This window comes from Colletotrichum godetiae, assembly GCF_030913485.1.
Source record: "Colletotrichum godetiae strain CBS 193.32 chromosome Unknown BDP55scaffold_22, whole genome shotgun sequence".
NCBI classification, from domain to species: Eukaryota; Fungi; Ascomycota; class Sordariomycetes; order Glomerellales; family Glomerellaceae; genus Colletotrichum; species Colletotrichum godetiae.
This window is the reverse complement of record NW_026851270.1, coordinates 327,497-349,103: the sequence shown is the minus strand read 5'-3', so window position 1 is coordinate 349,103 and position 21,607 is coordinate 327,497. Positions and strand designations below refer to the sequence as shown.

Below are 21,607 nucleotides of genomic sequence, written 5' to 3'. Positions count from 1 at the left end.
GAGACAGAGGTGAGCTGCGTTGCACCGGCCCTCAGCTGCCGAAAAGGGGTCGGCCGGCGTGCACAAATCGGCAACGGATTGGTGAGCTGGGTCTGCATGACATTGCGCATGAGAAAGTACCGGAATCTCGCAAGTGGACAATGCACGATGGTGATGAGATGGCGCGGGTGCAGAGTGTTGCGGTGAGGTTCAGTCACCAAAACATCCAGGACCAGTTCCAGGACCAGGTCGGCGGGGATCAGCCGCGATAGGAGTCCGAGCTCTGTCGGGCTTGGATGAAGACGAATATGACATTAAGGATCCGAGCAAGCGTTCGCATCACCATGGCCGTATGCGACGGGTGGGATGGATGATGGCCGTGTAGTCGCATGGAGGCACGCAGGCACGCAGGGTAGGATGCGGTGGTGCTGACTGGCCCACAACACCTCGCATCGAAGTCTCGATGTTGGAACTTGGGTGGCTCTGTTGACCAATGATAGACAACGTCGTGTCTCTGGTCCCCGTTGGATTGGCAAGATGAAGCCTGACGAGCCGATTGTCAAATTTCCATGGCGGTAGGATCGGAGACATTGGTGGACGAAATGCTAGGTAGGTATCTAGTGAAGACGGGACTAGGTGGCAAACATCCGCCTTGTGGGTATTATGTCACGGATGCGAGATGGCCGAAGTCTAACGTAGAGACGCAGAGACTCAGACAGAGTGACATGCCAGGAACGCGGTGGGAGATCTGAACTGGTGAGGAGGCAAAGGCAGGCCAAGCCAGAGACGGCGTGGCGTGCGACTGGAAGATGGTGTGTGGTGACGGTGGTGACAACCTGGAATGATTAGTTTCTTAGGTAAGGTATCGGAGCGGGGACGGGACAGACACGAGGACGGGAGATGGGACACAGGACCCGGGACGCAGGACTGGAACTGTAAACGGCGTTGATGATGGGCGTGTCGAGCTCGAGGGTCCATGTCGAGGGGTTGAGGGGTTGAGGAGGTGAGTACGGTACGGATACGGAGACGATTGGGTGAATTGTAGTTTGGGTTCCAGGTTGGTTGGCGATGCAAAGTTCCAGTCCTCGTCGTTCAGCTGGCGTTGAAATGGCTGCAGCTTCTCATTCGCTCGTTGTGTGATCCAAGGGTCGAAGCAATTTCCCCGGGAGTTTTCTGCTCCCCGCAATCCAGTCTGGACTCTCCTTCGTAGACTCTCGAGCAACCTATCTTATGCAAGATGGCAGTCATGGCACGCACATGGGAGAGAAGAAAAGAAAAGAAAAAAAAACGACGGAGACGGAGTAGAGCCTGGCGCAGTGCCTTCCTCGTTCAGACTCAAAGTACCTACATTTACGTACACAAGTACCTAACCGTTTAGGGGGCAGGCCTCAGCTCATGTCTTCCTGCCTCAAAAGCAAGGTGCTTTCCAGGATCTGTATTGATACCTTCCAGGTTTATATGCCGTTGTCTTAGACTACATAGGCACTTAGGTAGGTAGGAGTCTTACTTTACTTCCTGCATCTTGGAGACATGTTGGAAGTTTACAAGACACAACGGGAAACAGCAAGCTGGACACCTGCAGGGAGCGTACCTGCCGTGAACCACTTCAGCAGGCGCGACTGCCCTTCTGGGAACCGCCCCCAAAGTGACTGGCGCTTGGACCATGTATCCCGCTGGTCCCACCCATCACCCGTCCACACCTCGGTCAAAACGGAACACTGAGGACGGGAGATGATGCAGTCCATGGGGGCGATCATCCGCTGTAATTATTTTCAACACCCAAGGACAACGATGGAAGGGAAGCCACGACCCGGCTTCTACCTCTCCCGTCTTCACCTTCCTCCCTTGCGCACACCTGCGAACCGTGGTGTCCGTACCTACCCAAGGTTCCTTGAGGTACCCCAGGTACCTAAGCGGATTCAACGACGATTGCCATGACTGGGTGCATCTGCCATTCGTGCCTTCCATGTTCCTGTACAGGTCCTTGCATGACATGCATCTCTGCAGTCTGCAGTCTGCAGTCTGCACGTGTAAAGCCCTTTCCTTAACGGTCGAAAGATATCGCGACTGCTTTACGGACGTACTTGCCTTCCTGACCGTGCCTACCTTACCTACACAGGTACTTACCTACTTCATTTCAAGATGGATGAGATCCTTTTTTCATCCCAAGTTATGGAAGGTATCAACCTGGGAGATATGCCACTGTCATCCGGTGTCGTGCCTGCCGCTTCCACCCTTCCATCCCATCCCGTCCTATCAGTAAGTACCTACGTCCCGTTATCTGCCAAGGTAGGTCCCCGAAGTTGCAGTGCCAAGCCCCATTCTCTTCAAACTTCATGTGCCTCCCTCCCCCATCAACTGTTCATCGTGGCTATTTTTGTCTACCTGCTAGAAAGCCTTCTCTCTCCAGCCTTGTTCCCTCCCAACCTCCATCGACATTAATAAACGACTACGACTACGACGAGACGAGACGACGACGACGACACCGACTTTTCGTCTTTTTCGGCCCCCGATGCCAGCTCACGGCGATCCTCGATGACGGCCGTCCACTTTGCTTGCCAGATGCAGCTTTGCGGCCGCCAGCGGCAAAGCACAGCCACAACTCAAGACTCGCGGCGTCCTCCTCATCCAACCATTGTCTGTATTTTCCAAGGTGGAAAGACACCTTCAGCTCGTTTCCAACCACACGGTACCGAATCATCCTTGAAATTCAAACCTTTACGCGTCCAATCTTCTGACGCAAGACACAGGTTCAGCCGTTGTGGCAACATGCAAATTCCGAGAATACGAGGCCTTACTCCTTACCCAGTCATAGTCGCCCCATGCAAACACGTAAAGCGCATCTCCACCACTGCTGCAGCACTCGACCTCCGGATTTGCATTCACAGCAGCTTTAGCCTGTCTCTGAAAGTTTCTTCCCCCGAGATGGGGCGCCGAGCCACGGAGCCGACGCGGCCAGATCGCCGCTGCCGCCCCCGTTCCTGAGCCTTTTCTATTCCTGTTCTTAGCCCAGGACCAGGTCGCCAACTTCAGATCCGCCCCCAATGCTTCCGCTCCACGACCAAACTGGGCCATTCAGGAGCCAGATCGCAATCCCGACTGACCTCTTTCAACTGGCACACTGGTACGGGCATGTTTTGCTCCTGTCTTGTCTCGTCGGCCCCTTTTCCCAAGATTGCCTTGATAGGCCTTGGCCGTTGCGTTTACGAGAAATCGAGAGGCCTTCTCTCTCTCGCCTCCTGGCGAATCCGGTCGTCACCCCTCCTTCCGGTCTCGCCTCCCGGCCACCTCGGGTTGAACATTACAGAGGCGGCGATAACAGCTTGCAGCAATGCGCCGAGGAGATGCTGCGCGTCATCCGCTGGCACACGCACATGCTACTGTACCTTGCGATTTGGTTTCCCGCTACACGTACGTACATACACAGTTTCGGTATGCCAAAATTATCGCCCTCTCGTCCCGCCTGTTGTTCAATGGTTCGGAACACGAGTCCGCCCCCAAACGGAGCCAGCGAGCGTTGCTTTACCAGGCTACGGTCCTACGCCCACATTCCATCACAGCCGGATGGGACCCTTCCCCACTGGCGCACCTGTGGGCTCCGTGTCGCCATTGAGGCTTGAGCATTAATGAGGGCATGTGAGATCACCATTGACCGACTCGTATTACGAAGGACTCATTCACGCCCGTATAAGCGCTGTTGGACAAGATGCAAGGGTTTGCATGACAACCTCGCCCTTTCAGTGCGACTCGGCGGAATCGCTAGACGCGTGAAGTGATGCCGAAAGGCGAGAAAGCCCTGTGTCACATTTCCTCCGGTCTAAGCGTGGAGATTCGGGCAAGTGCTCATCCTTCGCCGTCTAGTTTTGACCTCGAGACGCAGTTGCTTATCACCATGCATGAAATCTGCAAATCGTCATCTAGATGTGTCACAAAACGAGGTTGGTCACCCGGAGCGCAAGCACTCGAGGTACCATCTGCCCGTTTCTAGTGTCAACAGTCCAACTTTACGTCACTCATCTTGGACGCGTTTATCGCAGCCACTCATGCCACCTTGCCAACAGCCTTCCCTACCGCCCGCAATGCTCCCACATCCAACCCTGGCCCCCCAACCCACCGAAACAATGCGAAGCCATTCAGGGACCCTCGTGCGCTTCAGCCTTACGAAGAACCCGGCTCTCTGATATGGACTGGCGTCAGCGTTTAAATCGCTTCCCACCCACTAGTCTTCCCAAGCCCTTACATATCCCCTGGTCATTGGCAATCCATTGGTTGACCGGCATCGAATAGCTTCACAGACTAACACGCGGATGTACCATCGCCGTCTCGGTTTGCATCATCGATTTGGTCAAGCCCGCTCCACGAAACCGTCTCGAGTCCGGCCCTCCCAATCAACATTGGTTTGTTCCCCTGATGCCACCGCAAAGTCTGCTGACCGCCTTTCTTTTCATTGATTGTGGGAAATTCCCCGGTGCTAAAGAGCTTTTCCCTGTTGATCTGTGAATGATCGCACTGCCAAGTCGGGCGCAACGCCGCGTTCTATTACCATGAAAAGTCGGCGACGTGAGGGAGCATGCATTAACTGGTCTCCATTGTCGTGATCGCTTGGTGGATGAGCGCGGCATCCTACCTCCGACGGCTTATTGCCATGGCTACGCGCGAGGCTTTTGCAAGGTCATCAGCACTTATTCACTTTTGGAGCCTCATGCTCGAATGCGACAGGTTGAGTTACGACATCCCTCAGCCTTGGCTCTTGCGGCACTCTCAGTAATCTTGGCCTTCTACTCTTGACCTACCCACAAGATCTAAAAGTTCATTTTCTATACCATAGACCATGCGGTTGATGATTCATGCCAAGCATACATTTCGCCGGTGCAACCCTGGTGAGTCTTGCTCTTAGGTAAGGATGCCCTCGCCAGCGCCTTGATTGGGACATAATACCTAGCATACTGGGCTCTCAGGCAATTTCTTTTCGTTCTACGAGCGAAGGCTCAACCTACCTGTCGGATCTGGCGGCTCTGTCCCACGCCCGAAAATCAACGACAAGGTTGAGTCAGCCCTGCATCTTGACAAAACTTGTCCGACCTTCATCAGCCTTCATCCAAAGTCGGAGGCAAATGAAGCGTGGTAAGATTGAAGAAGCCTTCCGTCAAGACCTATCGGATCGGACTTGCGCAATTCCACGTACGGCTTCGGGCGCCTAGGGTGACACGCGACTGTCAGATGGCTTTTTTGCAACGTCTCGTCCTGGTCGTTGCGGTGACTTTTGATTATTGAGCTGACGCCTTTCTCACTTGCTCAGGCGATCTTACCTCTGGTAGCAAAGGCACGTTCATCAATCGTATCGCCCAAATGGGTAATATTTTCTGAAAAGCCTTGACGTGTATCCGTACGTTTATGAGCATTGTTCCAATGACGATCTCTTGTTGTTCCGCATCTGGGCTCCAGCGCACCGAAGTCGACGAAGGCGTACCTAAGATGTGGATGATGCCGTTGCACTGGCTGACTGACAGCACTACCGAGACGGAAGTCAGCCAGCCTCACGAAAGCCTCTTCGCCCACAACACAACCCACAAAACAATATAGGTAGACATGACCAGGCTGACACCTTCAAGCTCGATCTCGAGTCTGATCGCACCCGGGCGTGAAATATGGCTGCCGCCTCCGTCCATTCCTGTCTTAGTCGGCCGTCGTCAGATGACCGAGAAAGGACGCTCGGGTACCCCAGCCGTGTCCACTTTCTAGGCAGCATCAGCATCACCAACACCAGAAGAGATATTCGCCTTATGACGAGCATCTGTTTTTTCTTCTTCTCACGCCCATGTAATTGAATGCGTGGGAAATCTCTCTTGATCATTGCGCGGTTCTCCCTTGATCGAATCCGCGAGACATTACACACAATAGACCTCCAAGGCCTAAATCTTATCCACAGTCGCAATGCTTCCTCACACCCGCCTCCCCACCCCTCCCCTCCAACATCCATCTTCTGACATCTTCACTCTCGCTTCTCCTCCCACCCACCCCCAAACGCCGGTCCAAAATGAGATCAAAACCGCGACGAGTAACAAAAAAACAAGTTAGCCTGCTTTGCCTGCCCTTTCCCGCCCTATCCTGCCTAAACCGCCAAAAAGGACACCAGCGAATGAATCCTGAACCCCTTTTGAATTTTGAAAAATTACCTGCCGCCCAACCATGCTCTCGCGCCGTGACAAGTCAAAGTGCGGTCTAGCATCGTCCCACGAACGGAAACGCTGTGTAGATCTGACAAAGATCAACTCCCCGAATAGGGAAGTTTTTGTAGAAGAGAGACCAATGTCTCTTGACATCCCCATCTTACAACCTATGCAACCGGTGATTGCTCGAGATACGTGGCATGTAGTCACATGCCAATACCAACACCAATACCGCCCATACCAATGTCCATGGGCTCGAGGCCATTGCCGTCGCTCGGTAGGTCACGATCTTCCTCCATCATCTCGATGAGGTTGTCGAGATTCTCGTCCAGGTTCTCCGCGTCAGCTGGGGGCAGGCACTTGCGCAGGAGCCGGCGATACTTGTCTATGTTCTCGCCCGTGCCGACCATGCTGAGCGCCTCGACGTAGTCAGACTCTGACTGCCTCTGCTCCGAGAGCATGGTCTGCAGCTGCCGCGCCAGCTCGAGACGGTCCTCGTACGAGGCCTCGTTGGCGTCGCCATTAAGCATGTTAATCTCCTGGTCCACGGCTTGCTGCACATGCAGGCGATTCTGATGTGTGATGAGGGACATGACTTGATGCTTGGCGCGGTTGGCCTCGCTGATGATTTGTGCTGCACCGTCGTCTGCTTCAAGCTGGGCCTCGAGTTCGGCCATGTGCTGATGTACGGCGGCGAGCTCGGCTTGCGTATTGAGGAGAATGCGGCGGGCTTCCTTCTCCGCCTGATCCTTCTCGCGGAGCTCCTCGTCGTAGCTCCCCGCGAGGTCTTGGAACTTTTCAATGATAAGCGGTGTAATGCGTGACTGTACCGTATTCGCGGCCTCTGAGTTAAAGGATGACAGGCCGAGCTTCTTGCTCGTTGTCATGCGCTCTGGTACCGCGTCACGGAAGGAGACGTGGCGCTGGGAATCAGGTGCAAACGGTGATGATGACCGCTGAGGGCCGCGCTCCTTCTTTGTGGCGTTGAGTTGGGCAATGAGATCTTCCGCCCGCACACCTTCGTTGTTGGGAATACTGGTAGAGGCCTGTCGCCCGAGGAGTGCCCTGATGCATTTTCTCGCGTTGCGTTCTGCTGCCAGGTGAAGGGCGGTATTTCCCTGCTCGTCTTGCGCATCAATGATCTGTTGTACGTAGGCAGGTTCATGCGTTTCTTGTAGCTTGTTCAGGATGTTGTCCAAGTAATATCTCGAACACGAGTGGCTAACGACCCGGCCGTTCTTCATCACTGCCGCATGGTGGATCACCGTGCTCCCCGTCGCATCACGCGCATCGACGGTCTCGAAAAGCTCCTTCATGACCTGGGGGAACGTTTGCTTTTCGTAGCAGTTGGTAAAGTGCACAGCCCGCATGAATGGAGTCTCTCCCCTCACATTCTGCACATTCAGGTTGGCACCGAAGCGCCGCAGCTGCTTGATGACGTCGACATCGCCCATGGCCGATGCCCAATGAAGCGCCGTATGCTCCTCTGAATCAATAATCCAATTGGGTTGGAAGTTTGGCGGCGGCTCAGGGCGGTATGCTGGCTTCTCATTTCTAGAGAGGAGGAAGTAGTCGAGGAGCTCGTCTCCGTAGACGGAATGCTGCTGCTGCGTCAAGTCCTGGATGGCCTCTTCCCTCTTCCTCTTTCTGTGGCCCGTGGATTGGTGGGACATGTCATAGCGATCGTCTTCACCCATGTACGAGGCGGAGGCAACGGTTAAGTTGTCAGGGGTATCATCGTCATTCATCATCGAGTCGCCGACCTCGTACTCTTCTAGCGGCGGCGCGCCTTGCATCTGGTTAGCAGAGGGCTGGGCCTGTGGTGGTGCTTGCTGCTGCTGTTGTTGGAAGTTCGTAGCGGGCCATTTCGGCACTGCGGGTTTCTTTGGTGCCTTTGGTTTGCTCGTGTGTCGCGGGGCCGGGGGCGGGCTCTGCTCGCCTGGGGTGTACTCGAAGATGAGCCGCAGGCGGTCGTAGATGTTGTTTCGCTGGGCGAGGGCGACGCCCTTGTCGAGAGGAATCCATGTGCCCTGGTACTTTCCGTATCCGCCCTGGATCTTTTCGTGCTTCTCTTTTTGTACCTCTCGCTCGAGGATGCGTGTTCTGGCGGGCTTGTCGAAGCCGGCGGCCTTTAGGATGTGTGTTGCGTTGATCCAGTCATCTTGGCGCCGTCGCATGACATGTTCCTTGAGGTCATCTCCGAATTGGAACTCGTAGACGGGAATCTAGCGGTTCAATCAATTAGCGATGGATTCAATTCGAGAGAACATGCGGATTCGAAGTATCAGGGGTCGTCTCTGGGCCAACCCCGACTATTGAGGCTATCCCTTTTCCCAAAGGGAAGTGAGCGCCCAGTCTGACACCGTCGGATGACAGTATCTCGAAAGTCGAGCAGTAGATTTGCTACATCTGCAGAAAACTGTGACTTACACCGCTGTATGTGGCGCTGTAAACGCCAGGTTGCGCATTGCCCTTATTAACCATCGTCGCCGACCTGGAGCGAGGGACAGGCCCTGCGGACTTCTCGTAGTAATATCAGGAGGCACGTTGGCAAGCGGTTTCGTTCTATTCGACGAAAGAGAGGAATATCGGCGCTGGGGCGGATTGGAACAGTTGGTGTGGCGTATGGTTCGGGGTAGGAGTGGTAGTTGTGGAGGCGATGGTCGATGAGGCTCGGGGGTTGAAGGACCGGTATCACGGAAATTTCACCAGGTTTGGAGTGGATGCACTTTGGTGGTTTGAGGGAAAGGGCACGTCGACGACGCGAGACGCGCCTTCTTTAGATTACCTTTCACGCGAAAGGGCACTTTAACCAAGCGGCTACGCGCGTGAAGGGGGAGGGCCCGAGCGTCAACACGGGGCTGTGGGGCTCTCCTTCTTTCTTTGGGATGAATGAATGAGTGGATGAGAGCGCTTCAAAGGCAAGCACCGGAGTCACGTGTCTGACTTCCTCCGCGAATGATCCGAGCTTCGTCGCCTATCGTCGGAAAAGGCCCAGGCATCTCTCCCAAAGGAAGGGTCTTTTTGAAGTCACCATGGGAACGGGCAACTGCCAACAAGTAATCTCTTCCCGGCTTGACTCGTCCTGTTCAAAATCAGTACCTTACAAAGAAAAGCAAACCTTTGTGTGATATATATCAATGCTCCATTTTGTTGTAGAGGCAAGATTGTTGCCTTCATAAGACAGCTTAGGAGATAACGGACTTATTCGAGCAAACAATACAAGTGTTTGCCAATAGACACCTTAGAAATGAATGGTTGCCAAAGCTTCAACATGTAACTGGCTGACTCCTACCCGATTCCGGGGGGGTTTCGGCATGGTAAAGCTACAGCTCTACTCCGTACCGCGAGCTCGCCATTAGTAATCCCTCCCACTGGCCGCACCGGCGCCGTGACGTCTTCAGATGTCGCATGTATCTCACCTACCCCGCCAAGATGGTGGGGTCCATGGCGTTCTGACTCCCATGAAGTCCACTCCGAAGCAGCTTGTCGAGCCTATTTGATCACGACATCGCTTCGAGAACGCAAACTATTGGCATTCTGGCGATATTCCCCATCCTGAGCCAAAAAGCCTCATATATCTCTCGACGCTTCCCGTTTTCCAGACACTTGTCAAGGTTCGTCCATCTCTCTCAAAATAGTTACCCTCTGATGTTTAGCTCCTCTCCACCCATTACTCGTCTTACTCAAGGATCCCCCAGCTTTCACCATGCCTCTCATCGCTTCAAACCCCAAAGACCGCCGCATCATCCTGGGTCTCATGACCTTCGGACCTGATGAGTCCGCCGGTGCCCGAATCACCGATCTCGAGACGTATAACAAGGCTCTCGATGTTTTCCAGGCCCGCGGCTACAACGAGGTGGACACGGCTCGTGTATACGTTGGCAGAAAGCAGGAGGCCTTCACTCGCGATGCCAAGTGGAAGGAGAGAGGTTTGACGCTCGCCACAAAGGTGCAATATCCTGGACAGCCTGGCGATCATGCCGGGGATAAGGTGATCGAGTCCGTTGAAACTAGCTTGAAGGAGCTCGGCACCGACTCCGTTGATGTGAGTGAATGCGAAAGAGTTATCTAGTCAGGGGTCAAACTATTGATACGTTGACAGATCTTGTACCTCCATGCTGCGGTACGAATTGTGTTCCCGAGTATGGTCTCGGATAGTGACTAATAGCGGCTTACAGGATCGTGCAACCCCATTTGCAGAGACGCTTGAGGCTCTGGACAAGCTCCACAAGCAAGGCAAGTTCGTGAAGCTAGGCCTCAGCAACTTTACCGCGTTTGAGGTGGCCGAAGTGGTCTTGACGGCCAAGTACAACGGTTGGGTCCGGCCGACGGTGTACCAGGGCATGTACAATGTCATCACACGGAGCATCGAGCCCGAGCTGATTCCGGCTCTGCGCCGCTACGGACTTGACCTTGTCGTGTATAACCCCATCGCCGGCGGGCTGTTTTCGGGCAAGATCAAGTCCAAGGACATTGTTCCGACAGAGGGCCGCTTCTCAGACAACCACGGCACGGGAGGCAACTACCGCAAGCGCTACTTCCGCGAGAGCACGTTCAAGGCGCTTCAGACGATCGAGCAGGCGGTGGAGAAGGCCGAGCTGACCATGATTGAGACGGCGCTGCGCTGGACGGTGCATCACTCGGGCCTCAATGTCACGGGTAATGGCAACGACGGCATCATCATTGGCATCTCGAGCGTGCAGCAGCTCGAGGACAACCTCAACCACCTCGAGAAGGGCCCCCTCCCCGACGATGTGGTGAAGGCGCTCGATGAGGCATGGGCCATTTCCAAGGCGGACACAACCAACTACTGGCACCTGGATCTCGAGTACAAGTACGACACCCGGGAAGCGCTGTTCAAGGACGGGGCCAAGTGATCGGGCTGAACTCCGATGAGCGGGCGGAATGCTGATGCGAGGTTGTAAGATCTGCCGTGGTAAATGCAGGCAAAGTTGATTCTTTGTAGCCTTTGTAGTCTAAAGGGGCAAATGGTCGTATCAGATGTCAAAATCGAAGCACATGAATGTACCCTGTTCTTGAAGCGATCTCTGGCGCGGGATGTGAGGGCGTGCTTTTGTGGGTGTGGCAGCTGGGACCAATGCCAGACTTTCCAATCATGCGACGCCATGCGTGATGGCGTCAGGCTGTAGGATGGAACATGGGCCGAGGAGGAGTGCCGTTTTGAGGCCCTCTCTACCCTCCGTCGTATGGTAAGCGTGGTGAAGTGGTTGTATCCATACCGCCGCAGTGGTGCAGCTATGATAGCCGGGCAAGCGCTAAGACATGTTAAAGGCTGACCTCGCCAGAGTTATCAGACGCAGGTGACAGGCTTGTCATTCTGCTCCTGACCGCAACTTGTGACGTGCGCGAGAATTGGCGGAAGGGTGTGGTATCTGGGTACTTGATTTGGTACAATGGTAGGGCAGAGACGACGGTGCGCAAGATAGTAGCGATCAGACGAGTTGTTGACCCCCCGATCGGATACCTTAGCATGCTCAATTACCTTACGGACAATGGTGTGGGAGCGATAGCGATGGAGAGGCTGCGTAAGGTTGGAGGGCTGAGTGTTGGAGGTGTTGCGTGTGCTGTGTGCAGGAGACCGAGGAGAGTGGGGGGAAGACCCCTTCCGCGCGAGCCGCTCATGCCCGCCAATATCTGGCCGACGCCAAGTGGAAAGCAGGAAGTCAGCCAAGTTAGCTATGTCTCGGCGCTGTAGGGATGGTCCTATCAAAAGTCACCTTGTTGAGTTCAGGATATGTCACTCGTCACCACCACCGGGTAACTAGATACATCGTGAGTACGCACCCCAAGGCCCATTGTAATGGAAGTACCCTTTCCAAGAATCCCGTGTGCCCGTACGCCGCAACTTCCTGCATCCCGTCCCGAGGCCTGGGTTCTCCATTTCCATTTGCGACTGCCAACTTGCGCCCACCTCAGTTTAGTATCCACTCTCCACTCCTAAACCAAAAAAGTGTCCAACTGTACACTTCCATTCCCGACCCAAAAGAGTCCGGCAGCAAGCACAAGCACTCGACTCGTATACTGCGTCAACTGCGTACCCCTTCCCTTCCTTACTCGAGCCAAACTTGCAGCTTCTGCCTGTGCAGCTATTGAATTTCCCATTCAAGTCACTCCTTCACTTGATTAGCCTTTCTCTGTGTACCTTACCGTTACTCTTTCTCGGTCTCTCTTATCTCTCGCTCTCTCAGACTCGCTATTATCTCCTGGTTCCCCCCCCTTCCCATTCTTACCTTCCTTTTATCCCTTCTTATGCCTCCAAGACTCAACACAGGGCCGGATGGAACCCTCAACCTCCCCCATTTGCGACACGATCATTCCCATAACCCTCCCTTGAGCGCAACCACATGCGATTCCAACATCTCAGATTATATCGGTAGTGGTACCAGTAGCCCTGGAGTGAGCCCCGGGCTCGACCAGCGCCTGGCCGATTTTGATGCATTGCGATCCGCCGACGACGACTACTTCAAACACGATTACGACGACGAAGACGACGAAATGGACAGCCAACGTCCCCCCCTCCTCCGAAACCACAACTCCCGCTCCGGCCAACCTCTTTTGAACGCAAAGGACGACGAAGATGACAATCACCGCGGCAGGAGCTATTCTACACGCTCACGAGGAGCTAGCCCCTTGCTGACCCCGAGTCGGCCAGCCTTCTCTCGAGGTTCGACTATGCGAGCCCACTCTCCCTCGACGATCACAGCAAATGCTCGAAGGAAGTACATCATCGCGGCCTTCGTCCTCCTTATCAGTCTGGTCTCCTTTGTCATCCAGACCGAGCTGTCGGCCTATATCCAACAGGAGCTGCACTGGGACAAGGCCTACTGCATGCTCTACCTTACCCATGGCTCCTGGGTGATGCTCTGGCCTGTCCAGCTGCTATTCCTGCGAATCAATAAGCGCAAAGTCGCATGGTCATCCTTCTGGCGAAGACACACCGAGCTGCTTCATACGACCGCCATCATGGTCCAGAGACAGGACCTCGACTATGCGCGACCCAGCTCACAGCCCCGCGTCTCTCCGTGGACCTATATTATCAAGACGACGGCCTTCGTTACGTCTGCTTTGACAGTCGGTGGCTTGAGCTGGTATGTCGCCGTCAATTTGACGACTCCCTCCGATTTGACGGCCATCTACAACTGCTCGGCTTTCTTCGCCTACGTCTTCTCTGTTCCGTTGCTGAAGGAGCCTCTGCGCCTGGACAAGTCTCTTGCTGTTATCGTGGCCATTGCTGGTGTCTTGATCGTCGCATACGGTGACACTAGCCCCGGCGAGGATGACGCCGCTCACCAGCAGGCGGCCGGAAACCGTGTCACCGGCAACCTGATCATCGGTATTGGGTCTGTCCTCTACGGCCTCTACGAGGTGCTTTACAAGCGATATGCTTGCCCACCTGAAGGCTGTAGCCCTAACCGGGGCATGATCTTCGCCAACACGTTCGGATCATGTATCGGTCTGTTCACGCTTACGGTGCTGTGGATTCCGCTTCCCATTCTGCACTGGACCGGCATCGAGAAGTTTGACCTACCAACGGGATACACGGCTTGGATGCTTTTCTGCAGTGTTGTCATGAATGCAACGTTTGCCGGCAGCTTCCTCGTCTTGATCAGTCTGACGAGCCCCGTCTTGTCCAGTGTCGCCAGTCTCTTGACAATCTTCATCGTTGCCATTACAGACTGGCTGCGCACTGGCGAGCCTCTCAGTGCTGCAGCTCTCATCGGCGGTGTCATGATAATGATCGCATTCGGCATGTTGAGCTGGAGTACATGGCGAGAGATGACCGAGGCCGAAGCACACAAGGCAGTCGACCTCACTGATAGCGGCGATGATAGTGAAAGGGAGCGTGAGGACTAGGCGATTGCATACATGGTGTCGGCGCAACACCAAATGGCGTTTGGGGAAACACGGGGTTTGTCTTTTTTGTCTTCAACATAGGTGTTGGCATCATTACACTGGGGTCGGCGGATAACTCTGGGCATTGGATTACAACAGCATGATCGCGACAGACTTTGAGCTGTTGCAGCGGACAGGAGAAGGAGGAAAAGAAATGGCTACGGCCACTGGTACACTGTTTGATCTACTGCATCCGGGGAGCTTGGCCCCACTGTCTGCTATTCGCTTCGTTTTCTTGTTATTGTTCATTACTCTTTGTTCGCCATAGACGATATCGGTTTCGGGGTTCGAGAAACCCCTTGTTAGAAAAGCAGCGAGATACAAGTCGTTGACAGCTGCTGGGTGGTAGTCTCTTTGTTTCTTGGAACAACCTTACAAATGGGATGCGAAATTGCTGCGATGCAGCATACCTCGTCAAGACAAGCTTATTTCTAACTCTTAACCTTCATCGCAGTCCCATCGTTGTCGACCACCATTCTAATTTTCTAGATCCGCCTCCGAACTTCCTCCCATCCTCCTTTCCTCCCCACCGCCCTTCCAAAAGTCCTAATCCATTATTCTCTTGGCATCCCGTAAAGGCCAGGTAAGTCACAAAAAACTTGAGATAGACTACTTGCTTTAAAAAATTCGGTTGATTTGAAACAGGGGAAGGGCTCCACGTTTGCTAGACCAACTCCACGTGGGATCCTTGTAGTTGGCCACTCACGATGTTTTTAGTTCGGGGCGACGTAATCTTTGGCGAGATGTTGATCTTCTGCGCCTGGCCCCTTATATGTCCGCCTGGAAACCCGAGAATATTGATGGAGTTTGATGGCTGTTTGTTCATTTTGATGGAGAAGGTGAGCTGGGTCATTGGATAGAGTGGAGGTAGTACTGAGGAGATAGGAGGTATGTGGGTCTTAGTTGAGGTTAGTTTCTTGAGTTGCCAAGTCTATCCAAATGTCACTTTCTAGTCTTCATATGTTTGCGCCCAAGGTTGCGATGAGATTATGACAACATGATCCAGGAAGAAGAAGAATTGAGCATGGATGTCTATCGCTCGGTCGCAAGGGGTAAGCCGCCTATGTCGGATCGATGGCCGGCTGCTTCGGTGTCTTGCACCGCATGGATGGGAGAGAGGGGCTTGATGTGCAGATCTGACTTTCAATCCTCAACGGCCACCGCGAGGGGGGGGCTGGAAGAGGTTTGGTGATTTACATGTAGCCCTTGGGTTAGGCTCTCCGGGGCTACGGATGCCAAAGCGGCGCGCATCGGAACTTTCGGCTGAAAAGAGCTGTGAGAGCACGGTTGGGGGTTTCGAGTCGTTGGTGTTTCGAGAGAAAGATCGGTTGGAGAGGAAATGGGATTGAGATGTGACAGCACGTACGACGGCATGACGGGGCTGGAGGTATGTGTGCTGTGAAAGCGGTGAGGGCTCTAGCTATAGCTAGATCTATAACCTCGTCGAAAAGGATGTATGTGAGCTTGGGACTTGGGTTCCCATGCTATGGAACTCGCGAAACAGGGATTTATTGATTGTAACAGACATCATGAAGGAAGAAAAACATGCGAAACTCAGGCAAACACATTGGAAAAGGCCAATTTCCTGAACTCCTCTCAACCCCTCCCACTCCGTTCACCCTTGCACTAATTAAGTTGGTTACACCCATCTGCCAGCGTGAGCATGCGGAACTGCACAAGGCCTAGAGCGCGAACGAAGATCTCTGAATGTGATCGGAAGGTAGTTCAGAAGCGTTATTCCCTGTGCCAGCGGGGTTGGTAGCCGGCACCTCAGATATGCGGTTCGAAGAATAGTCGCTAGGCAATGCCCCGGATCTGGAAGCTGGAATGGGATCCGGGCTGTGCGACCTTGCTACCATGGACTGGTGTTGATACACATCTGAGGTGGGGGACTGAAGATTGCTCTTATAAGGTTCGTACATAGGAGTCGCGGTCGGAGACTGCCACTCCGATGTCCCTCCTGTAGGGGGCACAGCTGAGTAGACGTACGGCTGGTTCGTGATGGATGGGCCGCTTTTGTTGTCGTCACCTTTGGCACTGGCTCTCTTACGGGTTCGTAGCAGAAACCAAACGATGGCAGAGATTGCCAGTCCCACCACCAAGAGGCCGCTGATAACACCGCCAACAATTGCCCCTATTGGTGGGCCGTCTTGGGCTGGACTAGAGGTCGCTGTGCTTGAGATGGTGGGTAGAGTACTTGTAGATGTTGCCGAAGTAGTCGAGGAACCACTACTGGCGGAGGAACTAACTACTGTCGAACTACTGACTGGGTCGGTTATGTACTGAATGCCGTCGAATAAACTGTTCTGACACGCAAAAGCAACGAGAGTAACCACGGAATCGCCATTCGTTCTAAACTTCACAGCTTTCTGACAATAGGGATAGTTGCTCTCCGTGCTGGTTATGGAAGAAAAGGTCAGCCATATGTGTCTGTCCTCAAGAGACAGCAATGGTGCAGCCGACAGAATGATGGAGACCAACCAGCATGTAGTAAAGGCACCTTGGGCACTCGAGACGCAAATAGGGTCTTTACTTGTCAAGCATGCCTGCCAGACATGGGAACCACAGCCGAAAACGCTGCCTCTCGTGACGCACGTCAATGTACCGGCACACTTCCAGGGGCCGCTGACTATTGACAAAGGACGTTAATTCATGACTGCTGCAAAACCAGTGCCCATAGTGAACAGGGCAGCAACGGAAATGTGAAAGAATTGGAAATAACCAAAAACGCAAGAGACGCAGAGGCACATACATATGGTATTATCGTAATAGCCGCAGTTGTTTGAGCCATCTTGTCGTTTCAGGGCTATCGCGGCGAAACGTGGATTGGGAGCTGGCGTGGACATAGGAAGTCGTAGGCCATTGTCCATATATTTGTCCACAGGCCTGTTCCTATTCTGTGAAAGCTCCACTTCGAAGTGGTCACCTCGTGCTCCGACGGCAAGGACCAAGAATGCGAGTCCCGCCCACTGTAATGGGATCAAAGCTGAGATCATGGTGGCGCATATACGTTGATGGAGCCTTGAACTGTGTTCAATGAACCAAGGCTTGAACTTAAAGTGCGGATACGGCACGGTCTTCGGTAGGGAAATAAGAAGCAGGGTGAGAAATGTTGGTAGATTTTGAAAGCCTCAGAGCTGGCCACGAATGGTCATTATGAAGGACATGGGTAGCTACAACGAGCACATATTTCTTTTGAAGAAGGAAGGCTGGGATAGACCTGAGAACCCTAGGGCTGTAAAGTCTCGATCTGAGAGGCAAAAGATAAGGGTGAGCACCGAGTACCTGGCAATTCGATCTAAGGAGCATGCCAAGTTCAAAGGGGCTATATTGAGACAACGCCCTCCTTCTCAGTCGACGTATTTGAAATTAGAAGTACCTGTCTTGTGATCACCTCAATCATTGGCTGAACCACGGCTGCCTGGAAGTACCCAAGGTATTTTGGGAAGCTGAAAAGTCAGAGGCTAGGAACGAACATACATGTAAGTGGCGGAAAAGACGAGGCTTTAGATGGTGAAATGGAAATAATCTAGGCACCCAGGTGAATAATGTCGAAGATCTCAGTAATCTACACCATCCCGTTGATACTGAACGTGGAGAACTTTCCCAAATTTGTTTCCGTTCGGACTGGTCTCCCTTTTTGCCAAGTCGATTCACCACGCAAGCCAAGTGCTTCATGGCAAACGCTACAGGGCTCTAATATAAGTTGCGCTTTTGAATGTACCTATAAAAGACATAAGTTGGCGGTGACTAATGTAGAGCCTCACTACATTGACGGTCCTGACGGGATAACCGGAGTTAACAGAGTGATACAAGGGAGAAGAGTACAGGACAGAGGTTGTGGTTACACTAGTCTCCCTGGATGTTCCGTAAACGCTTCTGCCAGGCTGGCCGTGAAATGGTGGTAGGGGAAGCTCAAGGCTCCTCCTACATCATTACTGGGTACAGGAGCATTGGACTATTATTTTCTTAACAATGAACCCCTTCAAGAAACCCTATTGAACCTTCTATCTGAGGCGAGACTTCTATGGTCGGATGGTAAGGTGAGTAGAGGATGAGATGTCACCAATTTACATAAGGTACAGCCAAATGTGCAAGGTCTGCCAGTGAGTAGATCACGATAAGGCTACGAGGAGTTGAGACATGCAGGTAAGTGGCATAAGCCACCAACAGGCATCGTTATGTACCTTCACTCGATTGTTGTATGCAATTAATTCGAGAGCCACCATGAGGAATTTCAGACACTTGGTGCTTCGTCTGCGCATAAGGTAAATGAATACGACAGGGAAGAAGTGGCGCATTTGCCTCCTTACGCTCCCCTACCGGCTCATCCATGTCCACTCCCCTCCTGACGAAGATCTATGGCCTGTGAGACAGAGCGGAAGCCCTCCATTCTAGGCCCCTCTTCTCGAGCAGCATGGCAAAGGGGGCTGCAAATAACATGATGAGTGAAAACATGCCAAAACTCCACCCTAAGCCCGTGGTGTTTGTCAAGGGCTGCTGAGCCGCAATAGCAGCGCCAGCTCCTATGCACCGTATAAAATTGTACGACGCCTGGACTGTTGCTGATGCTTCGGGGTTCAAGTCCGTAAGAAGGGTGCCGCAAATCTGGAGGGAATGAGTCAGAGACCGTACAAAGTGGCTGTACTGCAGAGGTATCATCACTTCGCACGCACCGTGAATATGCTCGATGTTGTGGCACCACTGATGAACTGCATTATCAAGGGAACGGCAATGTGCTGGCGCGGTCAGCGAGGCCCCAATCTCCGAAAGTTGCCCGCTTGGGGCATCTGACTCAAGCCTAGACTTAGTCTGTGATGTACCACATACCAAACTTTGCATAAGGCTCACTCCATAGCCTGCAGTGGTCACTGAGATGAGAGCAACTAGCATGTAGATACCGGCGAGGCGTGCCTCCTCGATCGGAAAGTCCGATATATCGTTATCTCGACGATATGGGCTATCTCTTCCCTGTTTGGCGGACACTTTCTGGATGTTTCTGTCCAGAAGTTTACCTGCGAACTCGTCAGCATAAGCGAAGTCTAGGTTGTGTTTCACAAAATTGTCCATATACTACGGACCTGTCGTGTAAGACGCTAGAGCACCTCCTACCTCTGAAGGTAGATAAATGAGCCCCGCCTCTAGATAGTTCAAGTTGTAGACGTCAATACACTGAGCTGACAGTGAGCTCTGCAATGTCATTTTGGCCGCGTAAGTTATAGAACCCATCAAGATAACTGTAAAGTTGCCCTTGGAAAACAACATCGGGATGCACTTGAAAGGGTTGGGGATGTGGTACCGCCGCTTGCTGCCTTGTAGTCTTTCATCTTGATCCAGGGCATGGACTCTTCGGTGCCGAACGAGGGAGTCAAAAAACTTTTATGAACTCCTTGGGTCTTCACACTTCCGTTGCCGACAGTACGACGTTGTGTCTCAGATAGCAGGGTGACAACGACGAGCAGGTAAGTACCGGTCAATATGACCAAAAACCAGAATATCCATCTCCAACTTAACTTCTCAGTGAGAAGCCCGGCTATGACCGGACCAAAACTTGGAGCAGCGTTGGTATTTTGCAATCTGATCAGCGCAATGTTGTTAAAAGGTCGGAGATAAAGAAGGTTTCGACACAAACATGACTTACAAAACCAGCGTAGATCCTACGTAGGGCCCGCGTTCGTCGATTGTTGTAATGTCTGCAACAATCCCACAAGCAGCGCTGTAAGACCCTGTGATTCATCACTTAGCCACAGGATGTTTTCTGGGTTGCTATGATGTCGTCAACTCACCAGATGCTCCCGCGCTTTGTACCATACCCAAAATGAGCAAAGCAGGATACGAACTCTGCAGCGCTAATCCAACATTTGACGTAACCACGAGAGTAAACATGAGGATATATACAGGCCTTCGACCGCCTTGATCGGCGATGTCGCCCATGAAGGCTGGTGCAATGCCTGCTATAATCAGGTACGAGGTGACAGTGAGATTAATGAGCGCAACAGAGACGTTGAGATCCGTGGCCGTAGGTACTAAGGCTGGCGCGTAAATGTAACTGCTCAAGGTGGAAAACATGGCGCCGAAGGACGCAATATGGCTGATCCATTTCTTCTCGGCAGATGTGAATATTGAATACGGCTCCTCTGATACTGTCTCAATGCTCGGTCCTTTTTTCTCGTCATTTGAAATTTGCTGGATTGTCGCGACTGACGATTCGGTTACAGCCATGGTGGTAGGGCCCGATCTCGATCACGGAGAGATGTTACAGACACCAACTGGCCCTGTATCGTCTACTCAGGTCTTCTGGTCACGTCTTTGCGGTGTATCATTCATAAACGCGTGCAACAGTGGAGGGTTGATTCCGCCCCCCCCTAGGCACCCCCGCGATAAGTTCACTCAAAGAGAATCGTTGGGACAATGGAAACCGACAAAATCGGGATATGTCAGGTGACAAGCCGATCGGTATTACGTCAACATGCTGCACAACGATGGCGCAGCTCTCGAGACTCTACCGATAATTTCCTGGGAAATGGGACGAAAAGATTAATTGTACCCATTACAGAGATATGATAGTCTTTGCGCTGAAAAAACACTGCATGTTACTTCTCAATGCTTCATATCGGTATCCTTTCCTCGAACTCCAAGAACCCGTGGAAGACCATCAAGTGCTCTCCTTCCAAACGCAACGGCCGTCTTTGAAACAACCTTGATCACGCCATAAGTTCCAGTACGTTATGTTAGTGGTATAAAAAAGTGTCGCGTGAAATGAGGCGCCTCTGCCATGTGTCTGAGACTAATTAAGCAGATCCGTCCAGCCGTATCGAGGAAGGGTAGACTCGATTTGATACGCCCAATCACAAATTGTAGGGACGTAGATGAGATACGTAAACTCTGGATCAGGAAAATTTCCGTTGAAGCCGTAATCTTGGAAGCTTCAAGTGCGATGATGCTGCTAGTTTGATCCGGCGCGTGGGGAAGACCCTGGGCTAAGTAGGTAGAGCCTTTGCTGCTGACCCACGAATGACAACCCTCTAAAAGTTGGATCTGGGGATCAGGAGAGATGCTAGTCTCTTTGCAAACCCTATTAAAGGTACACCATTCATAGATATGAAAATGGCTGGCTTGGAAGGCGAGTAAGTGAGGACTCGATGGTCGCTTGATCCACCAAGCTCCCTTAAGAGCCTTCTCTTCTCCTATCACAGTCCCGTCAAGGGCAATCAACTTTGGACTTGAATTGGAGCAAATAAAAAGTGATTCGGCGTCCGGACTTAAGAGTATTTGAGATGTGCCGCCATCGCCTCTGCGGTTGAGCAAGCAAGTAACTTGCGCTGCAGAATGGGAGCTGGAATACAAGCCCGGCGTGTTGGGGCGCACATACTAACGATGGAGCGCCTTTGTCAATTGGTATGGCACCAGTATCGACCATTAAACTGAATTCAAGATGCCAGAAAATGTGTGATCGACAAAAAATACACAAAGAGCCGAACCTGCTACTCACAAATGTTGTCGGGATGCCAGGAACTGGCCAGGATTCTTCGCCCCCACGT

General features: G+C 52.7%; 6 protein-coding genes across 6 annotated transcripts; 3 read left to right on the top strand and 3 right to left on the bottom strand.

Annotated features, from left to right (window-relative positions):
- The first annotated feature begins 1,834 nt into the window (after nt 1-1,834).
- Nucleotides 1,835-3,432, top strand: BDP55DRAFT_160444 (uncharacterized protein). Its single transcript, XM_060565674.1, has 3 exons — nt 1,835-2,238; nt 2,390-2,668; nt 2,730-3,432. Exons 1-3 carry the CDS (start codon nt 1,946-1,948, stop codon nt 2,962-2,964), a joined length of 807 nt encoding a protein of 268 aa, XP_060429234.1. The 5' UTR covers nt 1,835-1,945; the 3' UTR covers nt 2,965-3,432.
- Nucleotides 3,433-6,355: 2,923 nt separating this feature from the next.
- On the bottom strand, nt 6,356-8,633 carry BDP55DRAFT_729008 (uncharacterized protein; the record flags this gene model as incomplete). Its single annotated transcript, XM_060579514.1, has 2 exons — nt 6,356-8,374; nt 8,580-8,633. 2 exons carry the CDS (start codon nt 8,631-8,633, stop codon nt 6,356-6,358), a joined length of 2,073 nt encoding a protein of 690 aa, XP_060429233.1.
- Nucleotides 8,634-9,858: 1,225 nt separating this feature from the next.
- Nucleotides 9,859-11,029, top strand: BDP55DRAFT_552789 (aldo/keto reductase; the record flags this gene model as incomplete). The annotated part of the gene is made up of 3 exons (XM_060569237.1): nt 9,859-10,197; nt 10,255-10,275; nt 10,331-11,029. The coding sequence occupies 3 exons, from the start codon at nt 9,859-9,861 to the stop codon at nt 11,027-11,029; spliced, it is 1,059 nt and encodes a 352-aa protein (XP_060429232.1).
- A 1,393-nt stretch (nt 11,030-12,422) lies between these two features.
- Nucleotides 12,423-14,027, top strand: BDP55DRAFT_729006 (uncharacterized protein; the record flags this gene model as incomplete). The annotated part of the gene is made up of 1 exon (XM_060579513.1): nt 12,423-14,027. One exon carries the CDS (start codon nt 12,423-12,425, stop codon nt 14,025-14,027), a length of 1,605 nt encoding a protein of 534 aa, XP_060429231.1.
- A 1,721-nt stretch (nt 14,028-15,748) lies between these two features.
- Nucleotides 15,749-17,062, bottom strand: BDP55DRAFT_632400 (uncharacterized protein; the record flags this gene model as incomplete). Its single annotated transcript, XM_060572418.1, has 2 exons — nt 15,749-16,695; nt 16,819-17,062. The coding sequence occupies 2 exons, from the start codon at nt 17,060-17,062 to the stop codon at nt 15,749-15,751; spliced, it is 1,191 nt and encodes a 396-aa protein (XP_060429230.1).
- A 1,363-nt stretch (nt 17,063-18,425) lies between these two features.
- Nucleotides 18,426-21,486, bottom strand: BDP55DRAFT_694178 (major facilitator superfamily domain-containing protein; the record flags this gene model as incomplete). The annotated part of the gene is made up of 7 exons (XM_060577317.1): nt 18,426-18,674; nt 18,897-19,081; nt 19,148-19,411; nt 19,444-19,643; nt 19,708-19,792; nt 19,853-20,266; nt 21,435-21,486. 7 exons carry the CDS (start codon nt 21,484-21,486, stop codon nt 18,426-18,428), a joined length of 1,449 nt encoding a protein of 482 aa, XP_060429229.1.
- Nucleotides 21,487-21,607: the final 121 nt, after the last annotated feature.

What these genes read in the sequence shown, in the direction of transcription:
- BDP55DRAFT_160444 (XM_060565674.1), top strand. Translation starts at nt 1,946, where the DNA reads ATGTTCCTGTACAGGTCCTTGCATGACATGCATCTCTGCAGTCTGCAG. An exon ending in CATCCCATCCCGTCCTATCA is followed by an intron (nt 2,239 to 2,389) that starts GTAAGTACCTAC and finishes TTCTCTCTCCAG; the next exon opens with CCTTGTTCCCTCCCAACCTC. An exon ending in AGCTCGTTTCCAACCACACG is followed by an intron (nt 2,669 to 2,729) that starts GTACCGAATCAT and finishes CGCAAGACACAG; the next exon opens with GTTCAGCCGTTGTGGCAACA.